This window comes from Camelus dromedarius, chromosome 34 (genome assembly GCF_036321535.1).
Source record: "Camelus dromedarius isolate mCamDro1 chromosome 34, mCamDro1.pat, whole genome shotgun sequence".
NCBI classification, from domain to species: domain Eukaryota; kingdom Metazoa; phylum Chordata; class Mammalia; order Artiodactyla; family Camelidae; genus Camelus; species Camelus dromedarius.
Genome location: NC_087469.1, coordinates 8,352,933 through 8,376,674, shown reverse-complemented (window position 1 = coordinate 8,376,674; position 23,742 = coordinate 8,352,933). Strand labels below are relative to the sequence as shown.

At 53.2% G+C, this 23,742-nt stretch overlaps 1 protein-coding gene across 4 annotated transcripts; it reads left to right on the top strand.

Moving 5' to 3' along the window:
• The first annotated feature begins 79 nt into the window (after window positions 1–79).
• Window positions 80–23,632, top strand: PCSK7 (proprotein convertase subtilisin/kexin type 7). Of its 4 annotated transcripts, XR_837242.3 has the most exons (18): window positions 474–592; window positions 2,133–2,254; window positions 2,722–3,201; window positions 3,925–4,059; window positions 4,652–4,817; window positions 5,875–5,965; window positions 6,887–6,941; window positions 7,398–7,536; window positions 8,410–8,510; window positions 10,772–10,939; window positions 11,351–11,458; window positions 11,903–12,005; window positions 20,010–20,166; window positions 20,694–20,788; window positions 21,565–21,658; window positions 21,859–21,976; window positions 22,266–22,788; window positions 23,130–23,632. XR_837242.3 is itself a non-coding variant. In XM_010981406.3 (17 exons), the coding sequence occupies exons 3-17, from the start codon at window positions 2,734–2,736 to the stop codon at window positions 22,599–22,601; spliced, it is 2,334 nt and encodes a 777-aa protein (XP_010979708.1). In that variant the 5' UTR covers window positions 474–592; window positions 2,133–2,254; window positions 2,722–2,733; the 3' UTR covers window positions 22,602–23,632. The 4 variants fall into 4 exon arrangements, 2 of the variants coding, with proteins under 2 accessions (XP_010979708.1, XP_064338150.1); XR_004133903.2 differs by lacking the exons at window positions 22,266–22,788; window positions 23,130–23,632 and adding an exon at window positions 21,026–21,107 and having other exon boundaries at window positions 80–592; window positions 21,859–21,883; XM_010981406.3 differs by having other exon boundaries at window positions 22,266–23,632.
• The last annotated feature ends 110 nt before the right edge of the window (window positions 23,633–23,742 follow it).

Below are 23,742 nucleotides of genomic sequence, written 5' to 3'. Positions count from 1 at the left end.
CCAGGGAGGAGAGGCCGCAGTGGCACCGCGCCGCCCCCGACGGCGCCCTCTGGCGGCCGGAGCTGGCATGGTCGCGGGGACGCGGACTCTGCGGAAATCCCCAAGATGCTAGTGGACTCTCTCCCAGCGCAGGGACCCAGGTAGATGCGACCGGAAGAAGGAAGGAGACCTGGTGGAGGGAAGACCCTCCCTAGGAAGGTTACAGGGAAAGTCAGGGTCATGGCGATTAGAGAGAGAAGAGGAACGAGGTGTTTTTAAAGGTCGCAACCGAGATGCCCTTTCCAGAGGACGCCTTTAAGGAGAGGACGGTCCCTATGGAGAGGGCCCCTCTTGAAGATGCCACGAGAATTCGGGGCGGTGGGGCCCGGCGAGGAGCGCCCACCACACCCGCACGCTGCTCTGTCGGTGGAGGATGCCCAAAGGAGCCTGCTCCCTAGCGCCGGTGGCTCCCGGCCGGTCCGCCTGGCCGGGGACCCGCCGCTGATTGGCTGCGCCGCCGAGCGGAAGTGATGCTACTGTCACTGGCTCCTCCGGCTCCTGGGAAGCCGCGAGTTTCCGCAGGGAGGCGGCGGCAGCAGCTGCGGCCGGGCCGGTGAGTTGGGAACTCGGTGGGGGTGGGGCATTGGAAGTCGGGTGGTCTAGAACTGGGCGCAGCCGATGTCTGAGGATGAGGGAGCGGCCCAGACGGCGCCTTCGGTCCCGGCGTGGGGGAGTCCAGGGAGACGGAGTCCCGGGGTCGTGGATTCCAAGGTAGTAAGGGTCTTCTTAGGAGAGGGGCACATTTTACGGGGCAGTCGAGGCCAGGGTGGAGGAAATCAATGAAACTTGACCCCTGCACGCAACCTGGTTTCTAGGAACTGGGTGTAGAGGTTGCGAGGACAGTCTCTTGGGAGCAGAATCGTGGACTCTGGGCTGCCCGTATCATTCCTTTTCTCTCTTGACACCTAAGAGCTGTAAAGACACGCCTAGCAGTTGGGTGAAGTTGAGATCTGCTTTCAGAGGGTTTACGTTTCCCTTCCCAGAAGCCTGGGGTGGGGATGGAGGTAAAGTACTGCTCTGCCAGGGGGAATGGAGGAAGAGGTGGTCAGCTTTCTTCTCTCTTCCGAGAATCTATGGGATCTACTGAGACTGAATGAGCCTGCCTACTTAGGTCACTCTCAGGCTATCTAACGAGATTTTCTTTTGCTTAGTAAAGTATGTAGACTGGGAAAGACACCTGAATATCTTGGGACAGTGGAGGCTGCTGGAGGGCAGGCAGGAATTTGCCTGGGAACCTAAAAGGAAAAAAGAGATGTGAAATGCAGCTTTTTGGAGGGAAATGTTAGGTGGTGGAAGTTCCCTTCTCCTTTACCAAAGAGACTTAGATAGAATACCCACATTTCTGTAATGTGTTGAGACTGACCCATTTGGGTATGTGTGTGGGTACTAAGCTCTGCCTCAGGGTGAGCCCCATAGAGAGCAGATGCTTCTAAAGGAGCCCGGCAGCCTATGGGTACACAGGTGTTCCCATTCACCTGTCTCTGTCCTCAAAGATGCCCACCAGTTCTCAACTGGCCTTCTGTCAAACCATGGGTGGCAGTCCCAGGTTTAGAGCTTGAGCCCTCACTTCTAAGCCAACTTGCTGAGCTAGTGACTAAGAGTAGCCCTTTGTGCTGCTTTGCAATCATTCCTTCTCCCCAGGGTGCTCATTGGCCGCCTGACGCCTGTTCAGTTTTGTTTGCATTCTCTGATTTTCCCCATTTCCCCTGCCTCCCGCCTACCCTTATTTCCCCTGGCATCCTTCAGAGATACAGAAATCAGGAAGTTAACTACCACTTGGATTTCTGGGACACAGTACTCCCTACTTTTTCAAGAGGGGTTTTTGGTAAGAGTTCAAGCCCTCTTCTAGGCATCCAATGAAAAGAAAAGAGGGTGGTGGCGTGATGGTTAAGAAAAGAAGGAGGGTTTCTGGGTTTCGTACTGATTTGGCCTTACTGTTTCAGTTCAGTCCCAGTCTATGACCTCTTTGAGATTCTTGGAAATGATACTTGATCATCGGCAGTTTCTTTGGTCACAGGTCCTGGAGTTCATGGCTAACCTCTGCTTGTTCCCCTGGCTTTGGAAAGACACCGTTTCTTTTCTTGGGCCTACAGGTCTGCCGTCTGTGCTCGGAGTCAGCGCTGCTCACAGGGAGAGTGATGCCCTTTCTCCATTTGCACAAAATGAGCATGAGGTGGTTAGCCAATCCAGGAGCTCGACCTCACTCAAAGACCAGGTGGGAATGAGGCTCCACAGTGAGGGAGTTAATCTTCAGGACAGTGGGACTGAGAAGTCATCTGGGGGAAGTTTTCTGTCCCCTCTAAATAAAGGAGGAGGGTCTCTTCTAAAGAAATGTCGTGACTCTGCCAGGAATTTTCAGGAGTGATGAGACTTTTGAGCCCTTTTCTGGGCCACCATGGGGAAGAGCAGTGTGGTGCCTGTTAGCAGCCGGACCTGCTGCTTGATTATCTTGTGATAAGCATGCTATCGAGGTAGCCACTGGGGTTAATGCTGGCCCACACTCCCCACCAGGGGCTTATCCCTGGGGATAAATGTAAATAAAAAGAGAGAATCAAATGTTTAATGATTTAAAAGGTGTGGATTAAGGGTTTCCAGGTGTAATACATAGATACTCAGTTTCCCTCTCGGATTTCTGCCATTATCAGCGCTCTTATCTCTGATGTCCTTTCTCTCCGTCTACAGCCTACTGCTCTGATGCCGAAGGGGAGGCAGAAAGTGCCGCATTCGGATGCCCCCCTGGGCCTGCCCGCTTGCCTCTGGCTGGAGTTAGCCGGGCTCTTCTTACTGCTTCCCTGGGTTATGGGCCTGGTTGGGGCAGGTGGGCCCAGGGCCCAGGGTCCAGGGGGGCTAAGCTGGGCTGTGCATCTGGACGGCCCCAAAGGCGAAGGGGAGGAAGAGGCACTGGAGCAGTGGGCAGATGCTCTGGCCCAGGCAGCAGGGCTGATGAACGCGGGACGCATTGGGGAGCTCCATGGGCACTACCTTTTGGTCCAGCCTGCTGGGCACCAGCAGGCCCGGCAGGTAGCAGCCTTCCGGCAGCAGGTGGAGGCTGTGCTGACAAGGCATGAAGCTGTGCGCTGGCACTCAGAGCAGAGGCTGCTCAAGCGGACCAAGCGCAGTGTCCACTTCAATGACCCCAAGTACCCACAGCAGTGGCACCTGGTGAGTCCAGCCCTGCAGCTTCCCGCTTCAGATAGCTAGGTCGGGGGCGTCCAGTGCTTTGGTGGGCTTTTGTCTGCGTGACTCCAGTAACCCCCATCCTTTGCTTGAGGAGACATTTGTAGGGGTTCAGTGGTGGGCTTCATCCTCGACTCTACCCCCCTCTCCCCTGTGCTCACTCCTAGAGAGCCAGCAGACTGCAGTGTCAGGGGGTGGGTGCTGGGGCAGGCTGCCTGGGCTGCCTGCCACTTACCAGCATGTGCCTTTGGGTGAGCTGCTTAACCTCTCTGTGCCTCAGTTTCCCCCTCTGTAAAATGGACATTTGTAATGGTTGTGGTTAAATGAAATATACATTGTACCTGATGCGTGGGAAACACTTTGTGAGTTAACTACTAGCATTATAGTATATAATGTTCATAAAATATGTAGTATATGGCACGAGAATTGTACTATCCGACCCTTAACCCTAGACATCATTTCCCCTTTTTTGCCTGTGAAAAATGCCAAGCTTTCCTGAAGACCTACGTTGTGGCAAAGCTCTCACCTGTCTCTCCTTGGCTCTGACTCCACCTCCACCTGCTAGTCCACAACCTATCTCTGGCTCCTTGATGGCGGCTAAGAATGGAAAGGGGCTACTCGCTATAACTTGTCCCTCTGTGGGCTATGCTGTGCGTCACTGGATTCCCAAGGCTCAGAGAATAATTCTGAACCCTGTTTCTCTTACAGAATAACCGGCGGAGCCCCGGCAGGGACATCAACGTGACGGGTGTATGGGAGCGCAACGTAACCGGGCGAGGGGTGACTGTGGTTGTAGTGGACGACGGCGTGGAGCACACCATCCAGGACATCGCGCCCAACTATGTGAGCAGCCCTGGGACAACCTGCCCCGCCCGCTTGTCTTTACCTGGGCCCTGACATTGCCTCAGGCTCATCCCCTTTCTCTGAGGCCACTAGGCCAAACAAAAGGGCCTGCGAGGTGGGGGAGTCTTCCCCTGCTCCTAGTCCCCGGCCAGTGTTCCAGCCTGGCAGTTAGGATGCAGGAAGTGGCTCCAGCTCAGCAGGGGAGAGTGTCCTGAGTGACACTTCCTGGTTCCTGCTGCCACTCCCTGTCCTGGGGAGTAAGGAGTGGCCCCTGCCAGCGACTTCCCTCTCCAAACAAGTCCTGAGTGCCTTCCGCTCTCTAAAGCCTGGCCTTCAGGTAGCTCTCAATCCCCTTTATCCCAGCTTTCCCAAGCACATTTCTATAGTGGCCCAGAGAGAGGTTTGCGGAGAGCCGTAGCACTCCCCAGTTTGGCCCCAGTGTGTCCCGTCTTCCTATCTCATGGCCCACGTGGCCTGCTGTGCTGGCTCTGAGCCCCAAACCCCCAGCTCCCTGCTCTCCCTGAGCTCCAAGACCTGACCCCTTGTAACCGGTGAGTGACCACTTGTCACTCCACCCCCTGCAATGTTTCAGAGTCCCGAGGGCAGCTATGACCTCAACTCCAATGACCCCGACCCCATGCCCCACCCGGACGTGGAGAACGGCAACCACCACGGCACGCGATGTGCCGGAGAGATCGCTGCTGTGCCCAACAACAGCTTCTGTGCCGTGGGGGTGGCATTCGGGAGCCGCATAGCAGGTACCTTCCAGGCCAGCCTCACAGACACATCCTGTGATGAGTCTTCCTTCTCTGCTCCTTTTGCTTATCGGTATTGTCTCTGTGTTGAGGTTTTTTTTGGGGGGGGGGGTGGTAATCAACTTTATTTATTTATTTTATTTTATGGAGGTACTAGGGATTGAACCCAGAACCTCGTGCACGCTAAGCATGCCCTCTACCACTGAGATCTACCCTCCCCACTCTGTATTTTCGTAGTTTACCAGTTGCCTCCTCAGCTGCCCTCCTTCCTTGACCCCCTGTCTCTGGAGGCTCCTCTCCCAGCTTCCATGTCTCCCAGCCCTTCTGATAGTCACCATCTGCTTTCCATCCTTCCAAGAGAGCTCAGCAGCCCTGGTCCCCACTGGCAGTGGTTCTAGGGCTCCTTTGCCTCTTGGTTTTTGTCCATCAAGGCAGAAGGTGAAGGGAAAGAATGGGGATGTCCTCCCTGTGATTCCTCATAAACACTCATAAAAGCTGGTGTGGCCTTCACTGCCTGGGTGTCCTGCACTTGTGAGGTTGGACTGGGGTGGCTGTGTTTTTCTTATACACCAGCAGAGGTCAGCAGCCCTCTCTGGAAATGGGGCTACAGAGAGAGCCAGAAACCTTCAGGGCCCAGCTCCCTTCTGAAAGCTCCGTTTATCCCTGTGTGATGACCAGGGTGTGACCCACCCATTTTAGAGGGTGAGAGTGGGCGTCCATGGGAGTGGTAATGGTAGTGAGTGCCATCTATTGAACACCCTCTATGTGTCCAGCAGCACAGCAGTGTTTTATGTTTAAGGATGCACTTAAGGTGGGAACCTGGGATCCCTGCATTCTAGCCTGTGCCTCTTCCCACTCGACCCCATGATCCTTAAAGTCTAAGATTTAACATCACATTAAAAAAAAATTTCTGGGGAGGTACGTGCCCATGGTATAAAAATTTAAAAAACACCCAAGAGCACTTAGAGGGAATAGTAAGTCTCCACACAGGCCCCCACCACCCAGCTGCCTGTCGAGGGAGCAGCCTTATTGAGGAACTGGTGTGGCCTTCACTACCTAGGTATCCGGGTACTGGATGGACCCCTCACAGACAGCATGGAGGCCGTGGCATTCAACAAGCACTATCAGATCAATGACATCTACAGCTGCAGGTGAGACAGAGCCAGGAACAAGGTGAGAGGCCGGGGTGCTGGGCGCATCCTGCAACCAGAGAACAGCAAGGTGGGCTGACTCGGGCAGGTCCCAGCAGGAGAGGCTGTAAGTCCACTGCCCTCATCTCTTCAGACCCCAGCCACTGGGTTCTTAGTCTTAAGCCCCACGTCACCCCAGTGATCAGGTCGCCACACAAGGAGTGCTCCATCCTGCCTCGTATTTATTTATTTGAGTTATTAAACTCAAGGCTCTGGAAGAAAGTGGGCATTCCTCTCCAACCACAGCTGAGCTGAATACCCACCACCTATCCCCACCCACCCCCACACACACAGAAATGCTCCTGCAGATTCAGGCTGTGGTTATGGCGGGGAGGGGCTGGTGATAAGGAGGAACTGAGGTTGGGCCGCCCCCACAGCATTGATGGTTCCCGTTCTTCTCCAACCAGTATCTCCTGTCAGTCCGTGACCTCATCCACAGTGTACTTTTCCTTTTAGAGGAAGAATAGAGAACTCCTCAGACCTGAGAGCTTACACAGATTGCATACTTCTCCGCAGGTGCTCTGCCTTCAGGCCTAGTGTTAGTTCCCTAATTGGGAGAAGGGTGGCCTCCCAACCCTCTCTACCAGTATGTACTGTCCCCTGCCCCCTGGGACCTGAGAAAGGGTTTTTACGGGGAAAGTTGAAGTAGCCCTAAACTGGGAAAGTTTCCAAGGTAAAGAACCTTAGCACGTACTTCCGTTTTCCACTTTGGAGTGAGGGCCAGACCTTTGACCCCTGTGTCCTTTAATTGTGGGAGTCCTGTGCTAGCGCCCTGGGGAGGAGGAGAAGCGCCCAGGCGGAGGGGCATTCACTGAGACTTGGGGGTCTGGGTGGGCAACCACAGCCTGGCTCTGGCTCTTCCCACTGGGTATCTCCCAACAGCTGGGGACCAGATGACGATGGAAAGACAGTGGACGGCCCCCATCAGCTTGGGAAGGTAACTGGGAACCACACAGAGGCTTCGGAGATCTAAGACGCCCTCTTCATTCAGTTCCTACAGCTGCTCCCGGCCCACCCCCATCTGCAGTGCCAGACCTGCGCCACGTGGCCTTACCACCTCCTTTGGGGATGAGCACTTCTAACTTAGGGCGGGAGTGCGGGGGACACATTCTTAGAAGTGCACCAGTGCTTTGAGATTGTTTGCTTTGGTTTTGTGCTGGGCTCCCCGTTTCCGGCTCCACCCTCTCTGATAGCAGAGCATATCTGGCAAACAGTTGTTCCACTAAAAGCTTCCTCCCGCTCTTGTGTCCACCTTTAAATCTCTCTGTCCCATGCCCCGTGTCTTTGAGCCTATTTTTCTTTTCCTTCTAGAAAGGGAGGTGAGGGCGGCTGGCAGGATGGTCGGGGTCTTCCTATGAGCTCCTTAACTGACCCGGGCGTTTTTGCTCCTCAGGCTGCCTTGCAACATGGGGTGATCGCTGGCCGCCAGGGCTTTGGGAGCATCTTTGTGGTCGCCAGTGGCAATGGGGGCCAGCACAACGACAACTGCAACTATGACGGCTACGCCAACTCCATCTACACCGTCACCATAGGTAGCGGCTGTGTCCCACTGTGCGTGCGCCTGCACCTGTGAAATTGTGTGTGTGTGTGTGTGAGAGAGAGAAAGAGAGACTCAGTGTCTGGGTGTGTGTGTGTCACTTAGTCATGAGGGGACCATGTCTCTGGGTGTGTGTGTCACTCAGAGGTGAGGGGCCCATGTGTCTGGGTGTGCCCCCAGCTTCCCAGTGTCTATCTAAGTGTGTGTGTGTAATCTCTTCTCTTGAGGCTCTGCCCTGCTCTCAGAGGATCTCAAGACCCCCTTACCTGGTAGCATGTTCAACCCTTCCTCTGGAGATACCCCCCACCCCGGCCAAAAACGCCCACAGGTGGTTAGACCTCTGCTCTGTACCTCCTTACCATCCATGGGTCACCTCCCTCCTCCTTGAAGCCTTCCCTGACCCACCTCCCCAACTGGCCTAAATTAAATGCCCTTTTCCTGTGCTCCCCACCGTAGCACTGACCAGCCCAGTTGTATTTATTCACTTACCCAACTTCCTCCCTTGACTGTAGGCTCCTTGAGATCAGGACTGTGGCCTCTTCCCATGGCCCCAGTGCCTCAAGCGTGTGACTCACGGTAGGTCAGTGATAAGAGCTGAGGAAGACGCACGTGTGAGTGGATGAGTCGGTACTGAGGCCGAATGCCCCCAGTTTCAGCCTGGAGCCCATTGAAAGAATAGTCTTAGGGCACAGAATACTCTCTGCCATTTGAGGTGGCCTGTTCAGGTGAGGATGTGGGCCCTCTGAGGCACTTGGGCCACTGAGATCATTTCTTCAATTCAGGACAACCTCCCAGATGCTAACTCAGAGATGACTCTAATGTCATCAGGCCCTTATCTCAGCTCCCATGTCCCCAACTCTGCCCCCAGGTGCTGTAGACGAGGAGGGACGGATGCCTTTCTATGCGGAGGAGTGCGCCTCCATGCTGGCAGTCACCTTCAGTGGTGGGGACAAGATGCTCCGGAGCATTGTGAGTGTCCCCCTGGTCCCCACTCCCTGCCCCCACCCAACAGGCTTCTCCTCCCTAGCGGGTCTGTGCCCCTAAGGGTGTGCAGCTGTTGGAAGGATGGAGCTGAGGACTCTAAATCTGTGTCAGTGGTTTTTATCTTTAAATTTTTAACTTACAAACATATTGGTATAGAAATTACCAAGCATCCCATTGATTAAAAAACCTCTTTGAAATGCCTTCCTTTGGTAGAATGGGAGCTTTGGCTAATTTCTGTGGGCTTAAAAAAAAGATCATCATTCTATTGCTTTGCAGCCCTTATGTAAATACTGTGAGTTCTGGTCATGTTCTTTCATCCTCAGGAGTAAAGCTAGTGGTTGTCCTCACAGAATGGGCGGGAAAAGGAGTCAAGAATGTCTCAGCCAGCCCGAGAGACAGCTCTTTCCTTGGAGCTGGAACTGGAGCCACAGCAAACAAGAGGCTGGGGCAGGGAGTGGAGCTTCTCAGGCTGTGGGAACCTGTGAAAGAATTCAGGGTCCAGCGCCGACACCCGGCTGGCCCAGCTCCATTCTGGCAGGTTCAAGCCAGGTCCCTGGACCCTCGTCCTAGAGCTCCCTGCCTGCGTCCACGGCCTGGGCACAGGGGGCTCTCGGGAAGAGCTGGGCCGGAGCCAGGCAGTGTCGGATTTCTCCAGTGGCCCAGGGTTGGGAGGTCTCTCTGGGGCCATTGGGAATTAGGCTGCTTTGTCTTCCTCGGGGTCAAATTCATTTTCCAAAACTGAAATTCTGTTTTGCCACTAAATGACTGCTGGTCAACACAGTGTTCCAAGGTTCTGCGCCAGATGACCCCAGCCCACCCCACCCCCAACCCCAGGAGAAGGGAAAAGGGAGTGGACTAAAAGGGCAAGAGGCTTTGCTCAGCCGGTGGGGGGTCTGGGTGCAGAGGACACCACCCCTACCCCAGGCGAGGCTGGTCGGGAGGACGAGCAGGGACTGTCCGAGCAGAATCCTAGGGAACGCACTCACCCCGGGCCCTTCCCTGCCCTTTCCTGTGGCTGCCCAGGGGCTCCTGCCACTCTAGGCAAGTTCACGGGCCTCACAGCTACACACTAGACTGTCACTGCGAGGCTGTTTCCTTAACAGGAAAAAACCAATCTGCTCCCTGGCAGAGACCAGGCTTCCCACTCTCATTGAGACTACAGCCTGGAGCGCTTTCCCCTCCTCTTCTGCGAGTGCGTGGTGTCTGAGTGAAAATGACATCTCTTGGCAGCTGCTGCAACAGCTGGAAGGCAAGCAGTCAGGAAAAGGGAGGAAGGGTAGCTCTTAGCAGAAGTTAGCACCCTGGTCTCTGACCCAGGAGAGAAGTTTGGAAGTAAAAGATTTTCTGGTCTTCACATCAGCACCGTGTGCTAGACCCGGAGTGCCACATCGTGGAGCCGATGTAGGGAGAGCCCTCCTCAGCTAAACCCTCTGTGGCTCCAGGGTTGATTGGAACACAAAAAAAACTTGGTGCCAGACAGATGCCATGTGTCTCTCCAGGCAACGCCCCACCCCCACTGTCACCTCCTCACTCAGGACCACAGGTAGAGAAGGGGACTGGAGGAAACCACCCCAAGGCACCAGGCCCAGAGCAGGGAGGCCTCTTGGCCTGTCGATCGGCACAGGTGGGGCAGGCAGTGTAGACGCTGCTAGGCCCATGCCGAGCCCACGGGTGGGCAAGGGGGCAGTTTCCTCTTCCTGGGAACACACTCCCTTTGTTCACACTGATGTCACTCCAGCCCCTATCGCTGAGCTGCTAACTTGGATTTCCTTGAATGGTGCCGTCACTGTTGTCCCAGCTCCAGCTGGGGCCCAGGGGCTCCCCCGCCACTTCCTCTGTCTCAAAAGGCTGTAGGCGTTGGAGGGTTGGGGGCTGGGGGGTGGGTAGAGAATTCGGTAAGGGGTCATCAGAGGAGCAGGAATCGGGAAACTGTCCTCCGCACATGGGGCCTCTCCCCTGCCTCCATCCCCTTTCCCCCTACAACCAGACCCTCATCTGTAACACTTTCATTTTTATTCCCCCTTTCTCACTTCTCCACAGACTCTCTTTTGAGGCCTGGAAGGATGAAGGATCTCCTTCATCCTGACCTGCCAGGAGGCCTCCCTCTGGTCTCTCGCAATGGAAGGGCTCCCCTCCCCTCCCGCCCAGAGGCTGGTTCTGAGGCCTGGTCCTGCGCCCCCTCTCTCCATGGCACCTGGGAACTCAGTCTCTAACTCAGTCCCCCTCTACTCCATCCCATTTCCCAGGTGACCACGGACTGGGACCTTCAGAAGGGCACAGGCTGCACGGAGGGCCACACAGGGACCTCCGCCGCAGCCCCTCTGGCAGCGGGCATGATAGCCCTGATGCTACAGGTGCGGCCCTGCCTCACGTGGCGTGACGTCCAGCACATCATCGTCTTCACGGCCACCCAGGTGAGATCCTCGCAGGACAAACGACCTGGCCCCGCCTACCCCAGAGCTTTGGTTATAAGGACTTGCAAGTATCAGGAGGCTTCAGATTCTAGAGGTCCCAAACCTTAGGGGCCAAATCCCTCCCAGAGTTACATGTGTGTGGAACAGATGTGGGGACCCCATCAAGACCACAGACCTAAATTCATTTGTCCCTGTTCTGCTGCCACCAGTTTACCTGCAAAGGAGCGCTCCAGCCAGGCTCCCGGTGTAGAGGCAGCGATGGGACATCACGGGACTTTGACCCTTTGTCCAGCTTTCCTTGGGGAATCCATTCCTAGCAGCCTTGGTGGGAGAGTCTGGATGGGATCAGTCAGCAAGGCGAGCAGGGAAACCTAAAATCCTAGGGGCTAACCAGGACCTCTGTCCTCTCAGTACGAGGACCGCCGTGCTGATTGGATCACCAATGAGGCGGGCTTCAGCCACAGCCACCAGCACGGGTTCGGCCTGCTCAATGCTTGGAGACTCGTTAACGCAGCCAAGGTGAACAGGGAGAGGGGGTCCTGCATGCGGTGACCGAGAGTTGGGGCTGAATGACAGAGCCTGTTACATGTCAGTGCTTAATGAATGTTGATGTCGTCTGAGAGCCATTTTACAAATGAAAAAGCAGGTTCAGCACTATAGTTAAAGTTTCTAAACTACTGGTGGAGAGTAAGTGGGCCTGAGTCCCGTGTGGGCCCCTTGGGTGCTCTGTTTCTCCTCTGCCACCCTGGACACAGCATTTCCTCCGGTGCCTTGATTTGGTGCCATAGCGAGCACTCCAGGGTGTCAGCAGAAGCCTCCAGGGTGTCAGCAGAAGCCTCGGGACTGAGAGAAGGTGATGAGGAGGCGAGAAGTAGAAACGGCTGGTCCCTAAAGATCAAGTGATGAGAGTGTGTGTGTAAGATCTGTCTTGTTGGTTCATTCGCCCACCCCTTCCTTTAACAGGTCTGGACGTCAGTCCCTTACTTAGTGTCCTACGTCAGCCCCGTGTTGAAAGAGAACAGGGCTGTCCCGCTGTCTGCCCGCCCCCTGGAGGTCCTGTGGAATGGTAAGTAGTCAGCAGAAAGGGGGTTAATCTTGGGCCTGAGGTTTGGGGCGGGCTGATGGAGAAGTTAGACTCATCCTCCCTGCTGGGTCCTACCCCCTTCCTTTAGGAGCTGAGCTCCAGCCAAACCTGTGGAGTTTTCTTTGACCATTTTAGGACATGTTGCTGCTTCTGAGTTGGCTGGCCCCCCGGCTGCTTAAACAAGACCTTTCTCCTGAGTTGCTGGTGGTGGGAAGTTGCTGCCGAGCAACCGATTAGAAAGGCTGGCGGGAGGGCTGGGACTGGGACTGGGAGACAGGCGAGAGCTGAAGGATGTTCCATTGAGTTCCACGCTAGGAACTTGCCAGGCGATTCTTCTCAGCCCAGTAGCCTTTGGATGATGTAAAAGGGTTGGGGGGTTCTTCCTTTGGTTCACAGGCTTGCCCGATACAGAGAGGGTCAGATGGGGTCTGCTGGGGGTAAGACAGGGGAGTCCACGGGGGCTTCCTAGACTGTGGTTGCCCTCCCTCCACCCCGCCTCCACTGCACGCGGGCCACCAGGGCTGTCTCTTGTCAGTCAGAGATGCAGTCTTATGTTGAGCACGGAGGTTGAACCCCTTCCCAGAGGAGAGGGCAGTCGGACTGGGATATCGTGATAGAGGACTGTCTGTCTGCAGATTTCCCGGAGTTCACACTGGAGAATTTTCTCTACCACCAGTTCCTTGGGGAATTTTTCCCTCAAGGAATTTTAACAAACAGAGTTATTCACTACTTTTTTGTGAAGATTGAAGCGTGTCATGCTTTGTACCCAAATGGAACTTTGTCTTCACTTTTTCCATTCTCCTAGGAAGCAATCAAACCAGAGTAATGGCGAGAGGAGGAATGGCCAAAGATGGGATCTCAGAAGGGAAGGTCGGGCAGCTCCCCTTGGGCGGAGGTTTCACTGGGAAGAGTTCCATTGTCTCGCTCCCCAACCATGTCCAGCACTTGCCCAGTTTCCCTCTACGTGGAAGGAAATCCATGGCTCGGTTCATTGCATTTTCCGTAAAAGGAATGCTATCTTGGAAAGGGCATGAAGCCTCAGCCCAGGCAGAGGAGAGCAGGAACATTCCCAGGAATGCAGTTCAGTAGGAACCCCAGGGCTTTGTGCTCGCCTGTCTCGGAGACAGTATGCTTTTTAGCTTTGACCTCCCATCTAGGGCTGCTTCCTCTCATTTAAGAAACAGAGTAACCCACAGTCGCATCCATCCAACAAGGGGGTTGACTTAGGAGAGGGTTAGGGTCCTTTCCAGCTTCACCATCCTCTGCTTCCCACCAACCAGGGATGTTCCCCGGCATGTGGACAAACCTCCCTCAGTATAGAGGCATTTGGCAACTGCCTGTGTGTCACTAGGAAGCAAGAGAAAGAAGGACAGGTTGTCCTGGGTGGAGGAGGGCAGGAGGTGGGATAGTGGAGAGAGTAGGATGGAGAAAGGGGGGTAAAGACTCAGGGAGTTTTGCTGATGGAACTTCATTGGTTTGGAGGGCGGTAAGCAGAACTGCTGATTTCTGAGGTCAGCAAAGATGGCTCCCCTCTGTAGTGACTTCATTCACCCCTGAGCAGACAGTAGAAGGTCCAAGCTTGTGGGTGTGCTTGGAGGCTCCAGGAAGTATGTCCAGTTCATGCAGAGCTGAGCAGCTCAGTCCCGGACAGTCAGGAAACCTCTTCCCCTGTAGCCAAGCGGTAGTCTTTTCCCACTAAGACCTGGGCAATTCAGTGTCCAAGGGCTGGAAAGTGAACTCTTTGTAAGGCAGAGGAAGTTGAACATCCTGAGATGGAAGAGGAGGTGAAATACCGCTAAGACTCCAGAGTCGTGGTGTCCAAGAGAACTTCCCACGATGATAGAAATGTTCTCTGTCTGGGCTGCTCACATCACGTGAGGCTACTGAAGACTTAAACACGCGGCTAGTGTGGCTGAGGAACTAAGTTTTTCTGTTATTGTAGTTGAATGTAAATAGCCACGTGTGGCTGGTGGCCACCTTCTGGGGCGGGGCAGCTCTGGAGCAAGACAGCTTGTCTTTTCTCCCCTTTGGCAGGAAGATGTAGGGGGAAGGGGATTGGGGCCCCTCGGTTCCTTCAGCTCTGACTCTGGGTCTGAAATCTCTACCAGAAGGTAGGAGGGAGGGCGGGCTTTGGGGGGAGTATCTAAACACAAGGGCGCCTGTGTGGATTTACTGAAGATTCCTGAATGTGGCTTGCAATTACCCTCTTTCCTGGTTCGCAGTCCACGTGCCGGTTCCCCCCTCCTCCCCCTGCCTCTGCTTGAGTCCAGTTCCTTCACTTCTCCGAATCTTCCCCTCCAGCTCAGGCTTTCCCTCCACACAGATTCACCCTCCTGCCTTCAAAGCCCCCCAGCACTTGTTAGGAAGCAAACTGAAGTCCCTGCCACCCTCCAGCCAGTAGGTCACCTTTTCAAATGTGATATACCATTTGTATCACAGTGTGATACAATTGCTCACCTGTATCACACCCGCTCCACCCTTCACGGCCACAGACTTCCTTCACCACTCCTGGCACCCCTTTCCTGGTCAGACCCGGGGCCAGCTCACAGCTCATTCTTCTCCACCTTCTTGTCTGACCTTGTCTGACTGGACTAGCGAGGCCTGTGTGGCAGCCTCCCTCCTCCTCCAGCTGCCTGCCATGACCTGCTTTGCTCCATGGCCCCCTCCTGGCTTCTCTGCCCTGGGGAACTTGGTCTTTTTTTATTTTTTTAATTGAAGTATAGTCAATTACAATACCACAGAAATATAAAAAACCATAAGAAAATACTAGGAACTTAGTCTTTTTGTTCTCTCTTCTCACTACTCCCAAACCACCAGTGCCTCAAAGGCTCATCCCACATCCTTGATCCTCCCTCTGCATTTGCTTGCTCGACTGTGCAGCTGTGTTTGTGGCTTCAGCTCTCCACAAATGATTCCTAGATCGACATCTCTTACTCTGATCTGTCACCAGTGAGCTTGGCAGGGGGTTGGTGGGTAGAGATTTTTGTAGCTTCCATGAGATTATGAGCAAATAAAGCCCTAGGATCTTAAGGGGGGAGAGTTGAAAAAGACCCGAACTTGCCAAAGGCAAAACAGTAGTAATGATGACCATCATCGACTAAGACCTGAGTGCTTTTTATGTGCCAAGTGCTGCTCTTAGTATTAGCTCATTTAATATACCAACTCATTTAACTCTAACAATGTAATTCTTGTGTTCTCACATGCGTGGCTGCCCCAGTCCCTGTACACACCAACAGGGACAGACATGTATGCAGCACACCACTCTGCACGCCTGCCAACGCAGACAAGCTCTCACAGGCCCTTTTGGGATTCCATCCTGTTCTGTAGTGGCCTGCAGCATGTTACTTACTCTCCGTTAGCCCCTTATCTGCCATGTTAATGCTCCCCTCCAACTACGCCAGGAATATTTTCCTCCGTCTTTCTATTCCTAAATCACTGTGTGCTGTTGATTTTTTCCACCAATACATTACACTTAAAATGTACACAGTTGTAGATGTCATTATCGCCTCTCAAAAACCAGCTCTCTTTCCAAGCTGCTCTCAGTTCTGTGAGTGCCATCCCCATTCCCTGGGCTCCCAAACTTGAAACTCAGGAGTTTTCCATCTGTCTACATCCCTTGCCTCTCCCCAGGACTTCCCCTGCAATTTAGTCTTTTATTTATTTTTCTGATATGTCTCTTGGTTGATTGACTCATTCATTTTACAAGTATGTGAGACCTACCCCATCCCAGGCACTATACTAAGTTCTAGGGATTCAGAGATAAGGCATGATTCTTGCCCTCAAAGAGCTCACAGTCTGGGAGGGAAGATAGTCCTGCCTGCAGGTGGAACACAGTGTTACAGGCACTGCGATACAGATGACGCAGGTGCCTCCTGCCACCAGGGAAGACACAGGAGGGTTCTCAGAGCAGCTGTGGCTGACCCGAGTTCCACCAGGTACACTGGTCAGGAGATGAGGCGAGGAAGGGACATCCAGGCAGCAGGGGCAATGCGTGCAGAGTCCGTAGTGTCTTCAGGGAATGCAAGTCGAGTGATGTGGCTGGAGCATGGCTTGTGAGGGGCAGAGGAAGACCTGAACCTGGGCTGGCAGGACCACATAGAACTGTGTCTGCCATGGCAAGGAGTTCGGCCTTTATCTTGAGGTCCGTGGGGAGCCTTCGAAGTGAATTGTCACCAATTGATGTTGGCAGTTAGGGAGAAGGAGAGCAGTCAGAGAGCTTCCCAGGGCCTTACCTTTTAGAGATACATGCAAAATCTTCACTGATGCAATGATATGATGCCTGGGGATGCCGTCAAAAGAATCTGGGAAGGGGAGGAAGTGGGGGTCATCGATGAAACAAGATTGACCATATATTGGTAATTATTGAAGTGAGGTGTTGAGAACATCTATTCTCTCCATTTTTATATATGTCTGAAATTTTCTATAGTGCAAATTTATATATAAATGTGTGTATATATTTATATGTGTGTATATATATGTATGTGTGTGTGTGTGTGTGTGTGTGTGTTTAGCTTGGATAACTGGTTAGATGGTGATGCCATCAGATGAGATTAAGAACCCAGGAGGAAGAACAAGTTTGGGCGAGGGCATGGAGTATGAAGGACTGAGGAAGAGAATTTTGGCCCTGCTGTGTTTGAGGCTTCTGTGCAACATCTAGGGGTGGTAGCCAGAAAACAGTTGAATAAATAAGTTTGAAGGTCTAGACTGGAGGCCATGGTTTGGGAGTCACCAGCCTAAAAATGGAAGAAAAAGGTCTGGGAAAGAATGAGATCACTAGGGTTGGGGGGTAGACAAGGATAAAAGAGGACCTAGGACACAGCCTGACATTAAAGGGGTGGAGAGGAAAGGGGCCCTCAGAAGAGAATGGAGAAGAGATGCCTGAGAGGTTGGAGAAGAACCAGGAGGGTGGTGTCACGGGAATCTAGGGCAGTTCAATGAGAAAGGGCAAGGGACAAGGACTGAGGGCATCCCTGGTTTATCAAGGAGGCCGTAGTGACTTTAAGAACACAGTGTTTCAGTGTATTTATGGGAGCAAGAGCTAGACTGCAGTGGGTTGAAGAATTCATGGGGACAGGAGAAGGATTCTGTTTACAGATGGCAAATTGAACACATGCTTTTATCTCTGCTTTCTCCCAAAACTTCACCAAAGTAAGAATAAAGGAATAAAAGTGGTCTAAGCACAAGGACAAAGAGAATGAGAGAGGAGACCACAGCAAATGAGAGATTTCAACACATTTTTGGAAGATGGAAAATGACTGGAGAAGTGAACAGGGCTAAGAAAATTGCAAACCCAATACCTGCAAGGGTGATATTAACAACAAGCCCATTCATGCCCCAGAACCCCCAGAGGCTCCGGACTCGGAGGCCCCATGTCCTGCAGAAGACAGAGATGAGGTATGAGACTAAAGCGAGGGCTCCACTAAAAGGTAGACTCCCAGGTGTCTTCTCCCATCCTTGGTAGCCAGGTGACGGCCCCTTCGTTATCCAGGCAGGAGCTGGGAAATTTATTCTCCAGAACCCAGGACCCCAGGTACGCAGCAAGTGGGAGACAGAGAGTGTACCTTAAATTGATACGGCATGGAATATAATGGGGACATTTCACAGAGAAGGAAAGTAACCTAATTCTCAGAGCTAGCAAATGGCAGAGAGGGATTTGAACCCAGGCCGGGTGGCTCCAGAGCCCATGCTCTTAACACTGGTAGGCGGAAGGGAAAAGTTGAGAAAGGGTTTGTTTGTCTTTCCTTTGTAATAGGAAAGACGTAAGCAAGAAGGCCCAGCCAACGAGAGGTGTAATCCGGCTGATCTGGTGTTGGGCTTTGGCCAGAGACTTACTGTGAAAGGAAAGGGAGCTTGAGCGTGTAAATAAGAGAGTGTTGGAGGGATGGGCTCTGGGATCTTAGGCAGTTAGGAAAGGAGCTTGATGGATCTCTTGAGGAGCAAGAAAATGAAGGGGCCAGGAAGGCAGGGGAGAAGGTGGAGGAGCAGGAGGTCACTTTCTGAGAAGGTGGGACATTGGCTTCTGTGAGTTGACAGAGTTAATAAGAGACACACCTGCACACAGACGTGCCCAGAGAGAGGTCTGGAAGGATGCTTAACCAACGTGTTACCAAGAATTGCGGGAGCCTTTCTGTTCTCATTTGTGCCCAACTACTTTTCTGATTTGTCTTCAATTAATTTGTGCTCCTTATGTAATAAAACCCACAATGGAAGTTACTAAACCATTCGTAAGCAAAGCAGTCCCAGGTGATGACAAGGCCCAGGGTCTGGCCGTGGGAGTCTGTGCTGACATGGGATGGAGGGAGGTCTGTGCAGGTGAGGCGGTAAAGGGATGTGAAGTGATGACGTCGGGGTAGGTAGTCCTGGTGAACACTGGTGTCGCAGTGGATGACGGGAGGTGGTCCTCTTCCCTGACGTGAGCGCAGTGAGAGAGGGCTGAGCGGGAGGCCGGGAGGCACAGAGTCTAGGAAGGACAGACGGGGAGTCACTGGGAGCCCTGAGTCTTTCCTCTTTCTTCATTGTTCCCCATGGTCGCAATGCCTCACCCCTAGAATAGGCAGTAGCATTTTAGCTGGTCTTTCTGCCCCTCTTTTTTCCTTCCTTCTCCGATTCAGCCTACCCTCAACTGTTAAGAGTAACCTTCCTTCAGCACTCCTGTCCTTGCTCATTAATCTGTAATAGCTCTCAGTTGCTTGTTTAAAATAAAATTTTAAAGCCCTTCCCATCCTAGGTCTCCTGCCCATATTTTCAGCAACTCTCTGAGCCGCTTCATCTGTGAAATGAAGGTGTTGGTCTCTGCTTTGCCTGTTGGAATGAATTAACGGAAGAAAAGTTGCTTTAGAAAGACTCATTTCTCATTGCAGCCTAATTGCTTGATATTTCCCAATTGAGTCTTCTACGTCAGTAGTTGGTTTGTTTTTTTTTTTAACTTTTTATTTTGAAATACTTACAGATTCACAGGAGGTTGCAAAACAATGTTCAGGGAAGCCCTGTGCACCCTTCTCCTGATGTTAATGTCTCAAACAATTCTGGGACAACATCCAAACCAAGAGAATGACATTATTCAGATTTCACCGGTTGGACATGCACTTGTATTTGCACGTGTCTGTGTGTGTGTGTGTGTGTGCAGTTTTGCCACACGTGTAGCCTTGCGTAACCACCATCACAACCAAGATCCAGAACCAAACCATCCCAAGACTCTGTGTCAGCCCTTTAGGGCCACAGCCATCCCCTCTGCCCCATCCCTAGCGCCCGGCAGCCACTAACCGTTCTCCATCTCTACAGCTCTGTTATTTGTGAATATTATGTAAATGAAATCATTTACTATGTATGCTTTTTTTGTATTGGCTATTTTCGCTCAGCAAAATGTCCTTGAAATTTATTCATTTCAGTTGATTTTTTTAAAAAATTGTGTATTGCCTTCAATATGAAACTTGTTCATTTCCACTTCTGCCTGTACACATGCCGCTTCCCCTTCTAGAGTGCCTTCTGCCAACGCTCTCGACCAGTCTGTGTTCATTTCCTTCTGCAGAGTGTGTCTCCCTGCTGTGTGCCTAAACCCATCTGACTCATCTCTGTTCTAGCATCAGTTATGTACATGCTTCATACCATATCATTTTCCACTTGAAAGAAGAAGGCAGAGACCATGTCCAATTTACCTTTATATTCCCAGCATCTGTTTTGGTGCCTTAACTGTAGGAGGTCCTCAGTAAATTATTCTTTGGATGAATGAATGATGGAAGTTGCTCCATTTGGTTCTTGTATTGTGTCTTGGGGATATGCTGTCTTCCCAACTAGACTCTAAAATAGGTTGTAAACTTGAAAGCAGCGCCTTTCCATTTATCAGTGTCCGCTAGGCCCCACTTAGGGTTGCTGTAGACATTTGTATGTGTCCTCGGTGAGTATGTGCCTCTGTGTCTGTTGGGGTGAAGTGAGGGCAGAAGTGTTCATGGGACTGGTTTCCCAGTCGCCCAGCCTGACTTCCCACAGTCAGCAGGACGGACCTGGAGATGTCGGGGCTGAAGACCCTGGAGCACGTGGCAGTGACGGTCTCCATCACTCACCCACGACGCGGCAGCTTGGAACTGAAGCTGTTTTGCCCCAGTGGCATGATGTCCCTTATCGGCGCCCCCCGCAGCATGGACTCGTACGTACACGTGCCCTCACCTTCTGAGCTCTCTTTGCAACAAGGGCCTTTTCCAGAAGTGGACACTGGCACTGTCCTGAGCTACCTTGGCACTGGCTGATGTGGGCACCTGACTTATTACATGCTTTGTTCAAGCACTTATAATACGCTCAGCACTGCATTTTACATATGCTTTCTCTCATTCTTATAAGAACCATGCAGAGTAGACTTTGTCACCTCCTTTTACAAATGAGGAAACAAGTCACAGAGTGAGTAAGTGCCTGGGAAAGTAACAGTAAGCCTAGATCTATGGGACTCCCAAGCCCGTGTTCTTGGCACACTTGCTTTTTCCCCTACACCACGATGACACAAGTACTCGTCCCCTGAGATCCCAGGAGCAAGGGACAGCACTTGAAGGACCCTCACAGCCGGCGCCCCTCCCGATGGCTGTAGGTCAGCTAACTGCTACACCAGTAAGAAAATGTCTCTGGGCAAAAGGTCAGTTCCCTGCTGCATCCCTCCCTCTTTCTCCTCTGTCCTTGCCCCAGGGATCCCAATGGCTTCAACGACTGGACCTTCTCCACTGTGCGGTGCTGGGGGGAAAGAGCGAGAGGGACCTACAGACTTGTCATCAGGGATGTCGGTAAGCCTGCCTGCCCCTTCAGCAGGGCCCCGCCTCTCATGGTTGTCATCTGGTCCCTCTGGATCTCAGAGTCCCCTCGGAAACTGTCCCAGGTGGAGTACATAGGGTTGCCCTTGGACCAAGAGGGTAGATGCCAAGAAGTATGCCCCATCCAAAAAGTGGGCATTGATACCTAACTTGTTCATTTATACTACCTCTCATATTCCTTGGCGAAGTGACTGATCCATTTTTCCTCAGGATAGCAACAAAAATTCCTTGTTGAAACCACATTTCAAGTTCTTTCACATATAACCATCTTCCGGCCAGCCCTGGTAGGCAGGTAAGGGCAGGACTAATTTTCACCATTTTTTTTTTAAACTGAGGCCCACCCAGAGGTTTGAAGTGACTTGTGTGAGGTCACGCAGTATTTCAGTGAAGAGACTGGAAATTGAACCCAACTCCCCCAACTTCCAGCCAAGTTAGGGATTCATCACCGGACTGGTGGTTTTCAAACCTTTTTTTAATTTAGCAGAGGACTTTTTCTTTTCCCCCAGCAAAATCCCAGCTGAAACCCCAAAATGTGAAAGAGGCAAAACTTCTCTGCTTTGGGGTACCACCTCTCACCGTCCCCCTTTCCATTCCGAGGGGCACCCCCAGAGGCACGTCTGCAGAACCCCGGGGTCACTGGCCCGCCCATGTGGTCTGAGTCCCTTTAGGGGGCAGGGCAGGCGGGGCCTCTGCTGCCCGAGTGGCCACCAGCGGGCTCGGCTCATGGGCTGCCCCACTTGTGGCTCTAGGAGATGAGGCGTCCCAGGCCGGCATCCTCCGGCAGTGGCAGCTGACCCTCTATGGCTCTGTGTGGAGTCCAGTGGACATCAGGGACAGACAAAGGTAGGCACTTATCAGAGGGAAGGGGACTCGTGGGGTAAGGGGACGGAGGCCACTGAGGGTGCTCCACCTCCCTGGGAACACACGGCACAGCCCTCCCCTTCTTGCTGTGGGAGTTCTGCATCTGTAAGGCGGGAGGATGCACAAGGCAGATGATAGAGGAACCGAGCAGGGCCCGTCCCTGACTCCCTTCTTCTCCACAGGCTTCTAGAAAGTGCCATGAGTGGAAAATACCTGCACGATGGCTTCACTCTGCCCTGCCCTCCTGGGCTGAAAATTCCCGAGGAAGATGGTTACACCATCACCCCTAACACCCTCAAGGTACTAGGGCCGAGACTCAAGCTGCAGGTGGGCAGGAATGTCCTGGGGAATTTAGTCCTCCGTGGGGGACTCAAGGCAACTTGGGAAGTGAGGAGTCAGGAAGGCCTGGGTCCTCACTCTACTGGGCTAACTCTCAAGGGCACTCCTTGAGGGGAACAAGGGGAGCAGGGTTGTGATGAGAGAGGAGGCCCCTAGAAGGAGGGGCTTGAGCTCATTGTTTGGGGCAGAGAAAGGCTGTAGGCTTTTGGGAAGCCATCCCTACCTGAACAGGTGTTTGACTTTCCCCCAGACCCTGGTGCTGATAGGCTGTTTCACCGTCTTCTGGACCATTTACTACCTGCTGGAAGTATACTTGAGCCAGAGGAATGTGGCCTCTCACCCAGTTTGCCGGAGTGGACCCTGCCACTGGCCCCAGCGAAGCCGAAAAGCCAAGGAGGAGGGGACAGAACTAGAATCAGTGCCCCTTTGCAGCAGCCAGGATCCCGGCAGAGTCGGGACAGAGAGCGAGTGCCCTCCCACCACCTCCGGGCTCCACGCGCCGGACCTGCTGGATCAAGGGGACTGGGGCCTGTCCCAGCACCTACCCCTAGACCTGTTGCAGGGGAAGGAGGAGCAGATTTGCTGACCTAAGGCCTGACAGCCAACATGGGACAGGCTCTTCCTTCCTAGGACTGGGGAAGCTTGGAAAGCTGCTCCAAAGTCCCAGGAGCTCTGGGGAGAAGGCAGCCCCGATGCCCCCATCTGGGACCAGACGCCTAAAGAGCACCCTCTGGCTAAAGACTACGCTCAGGGAGGGCAGGGGCCTTCTGAAGGTACGAGTGGCAGAGGAGTGGTGCCGGAGAACAGTCTGGCAACAGCCACAGGACCGTCCTCCAACCAAACAGGAGCTTTTGGGGAGAGGGTTTGGATGAGGGATTGGCACCCCCGCTGGGCAGGCCTCCGTCCTCATTCCTCCAGGGCAAGCCAGGGGCCTGGGTCACGGGGACCCTCACCTGTGTGTGGCCAGAAGAGCATCTCAGCCGAACCATCACTGGGGTCACTTGGGAAGAGGGCTTAGGGGTGGAGGCTGGGAAGAGCCCTGGATATACCTGTCCTTTTAATGACCCAGGGGCCAGAAACAGCTGACTCTCCCCTTCTCTCCCTCACCTTCCAGCCTAAGCCTTCCTTGGACCTTGAACATATTGGTGTGGCAGTCAGCCCTTAGCTCAGCAGTTGCCCTGAAAGCAGATGCCTCGTTATCCCTGATCAGAAGCCAACCTGGAACACAGTCCTGACTCCGTCAACCGTCACCCCCACCCTTCTTCCTGAAGGATCGGTACGACTTGCCTGGCAAGGCTGGGGACAGACATGGCCCCCAGGCCTGGGCTGCTCCAGCAGGGGAGTCTGCGGCCGGACTGCCCCTCCAGCCCTGCGACCACCCCGTCTTCCTCTGCAAAGTGCTCAGGGAAATGGCCTTGCCCGCCAGAGGCCAGCCGTCTGCGGACAGGCTGGGCCTCTTCCTCCCCTTCTTGACCTCCTCCCCTCTTCTGAGCTGGTTGGTTGGTTTGAATTTTGTTGTTGTTGTTTTTAATGCTTCAAATTGGGTTTTCTCTTTTCACAGCAACATTTTGTTGAATTTTTTCTGCACAGCTTTTCCAAAATAAAACCTTCCACACAGTCCTGCCCCTGCCCATCTCCTTCCCTCCGCCTCCCCAGAGCTAACTCAAGGGGCCAAGTTGCTCCCCTTTCCCTTCAGTCCCCAACAGTCACTCTCCTCTTCCACCCTC

Coding starts and splice junctions, on each gene's coding strand:
- PCSK7 (XM_010981406.3), top strand. CDS start 2,734: ATGCCGAAGGGGAGGCAGAAAGTGCCGCATTCGGATGCCCCCCTGGGC. Junction 7,537..8,409: donor CATCTACACCGTCACCATAG/GTAGCGGCTGTG, acceptor CTCTGCCCCCAG/GTGCTGTAGACGAGGAGGGA. Junction 11,459..11,902: donor GACTCGTTAACGCAGCCAAG/GTGAACAGGGAG, acceptor TTCCTTTAACAG/GTCTGGACGTCAGTCCCTTA.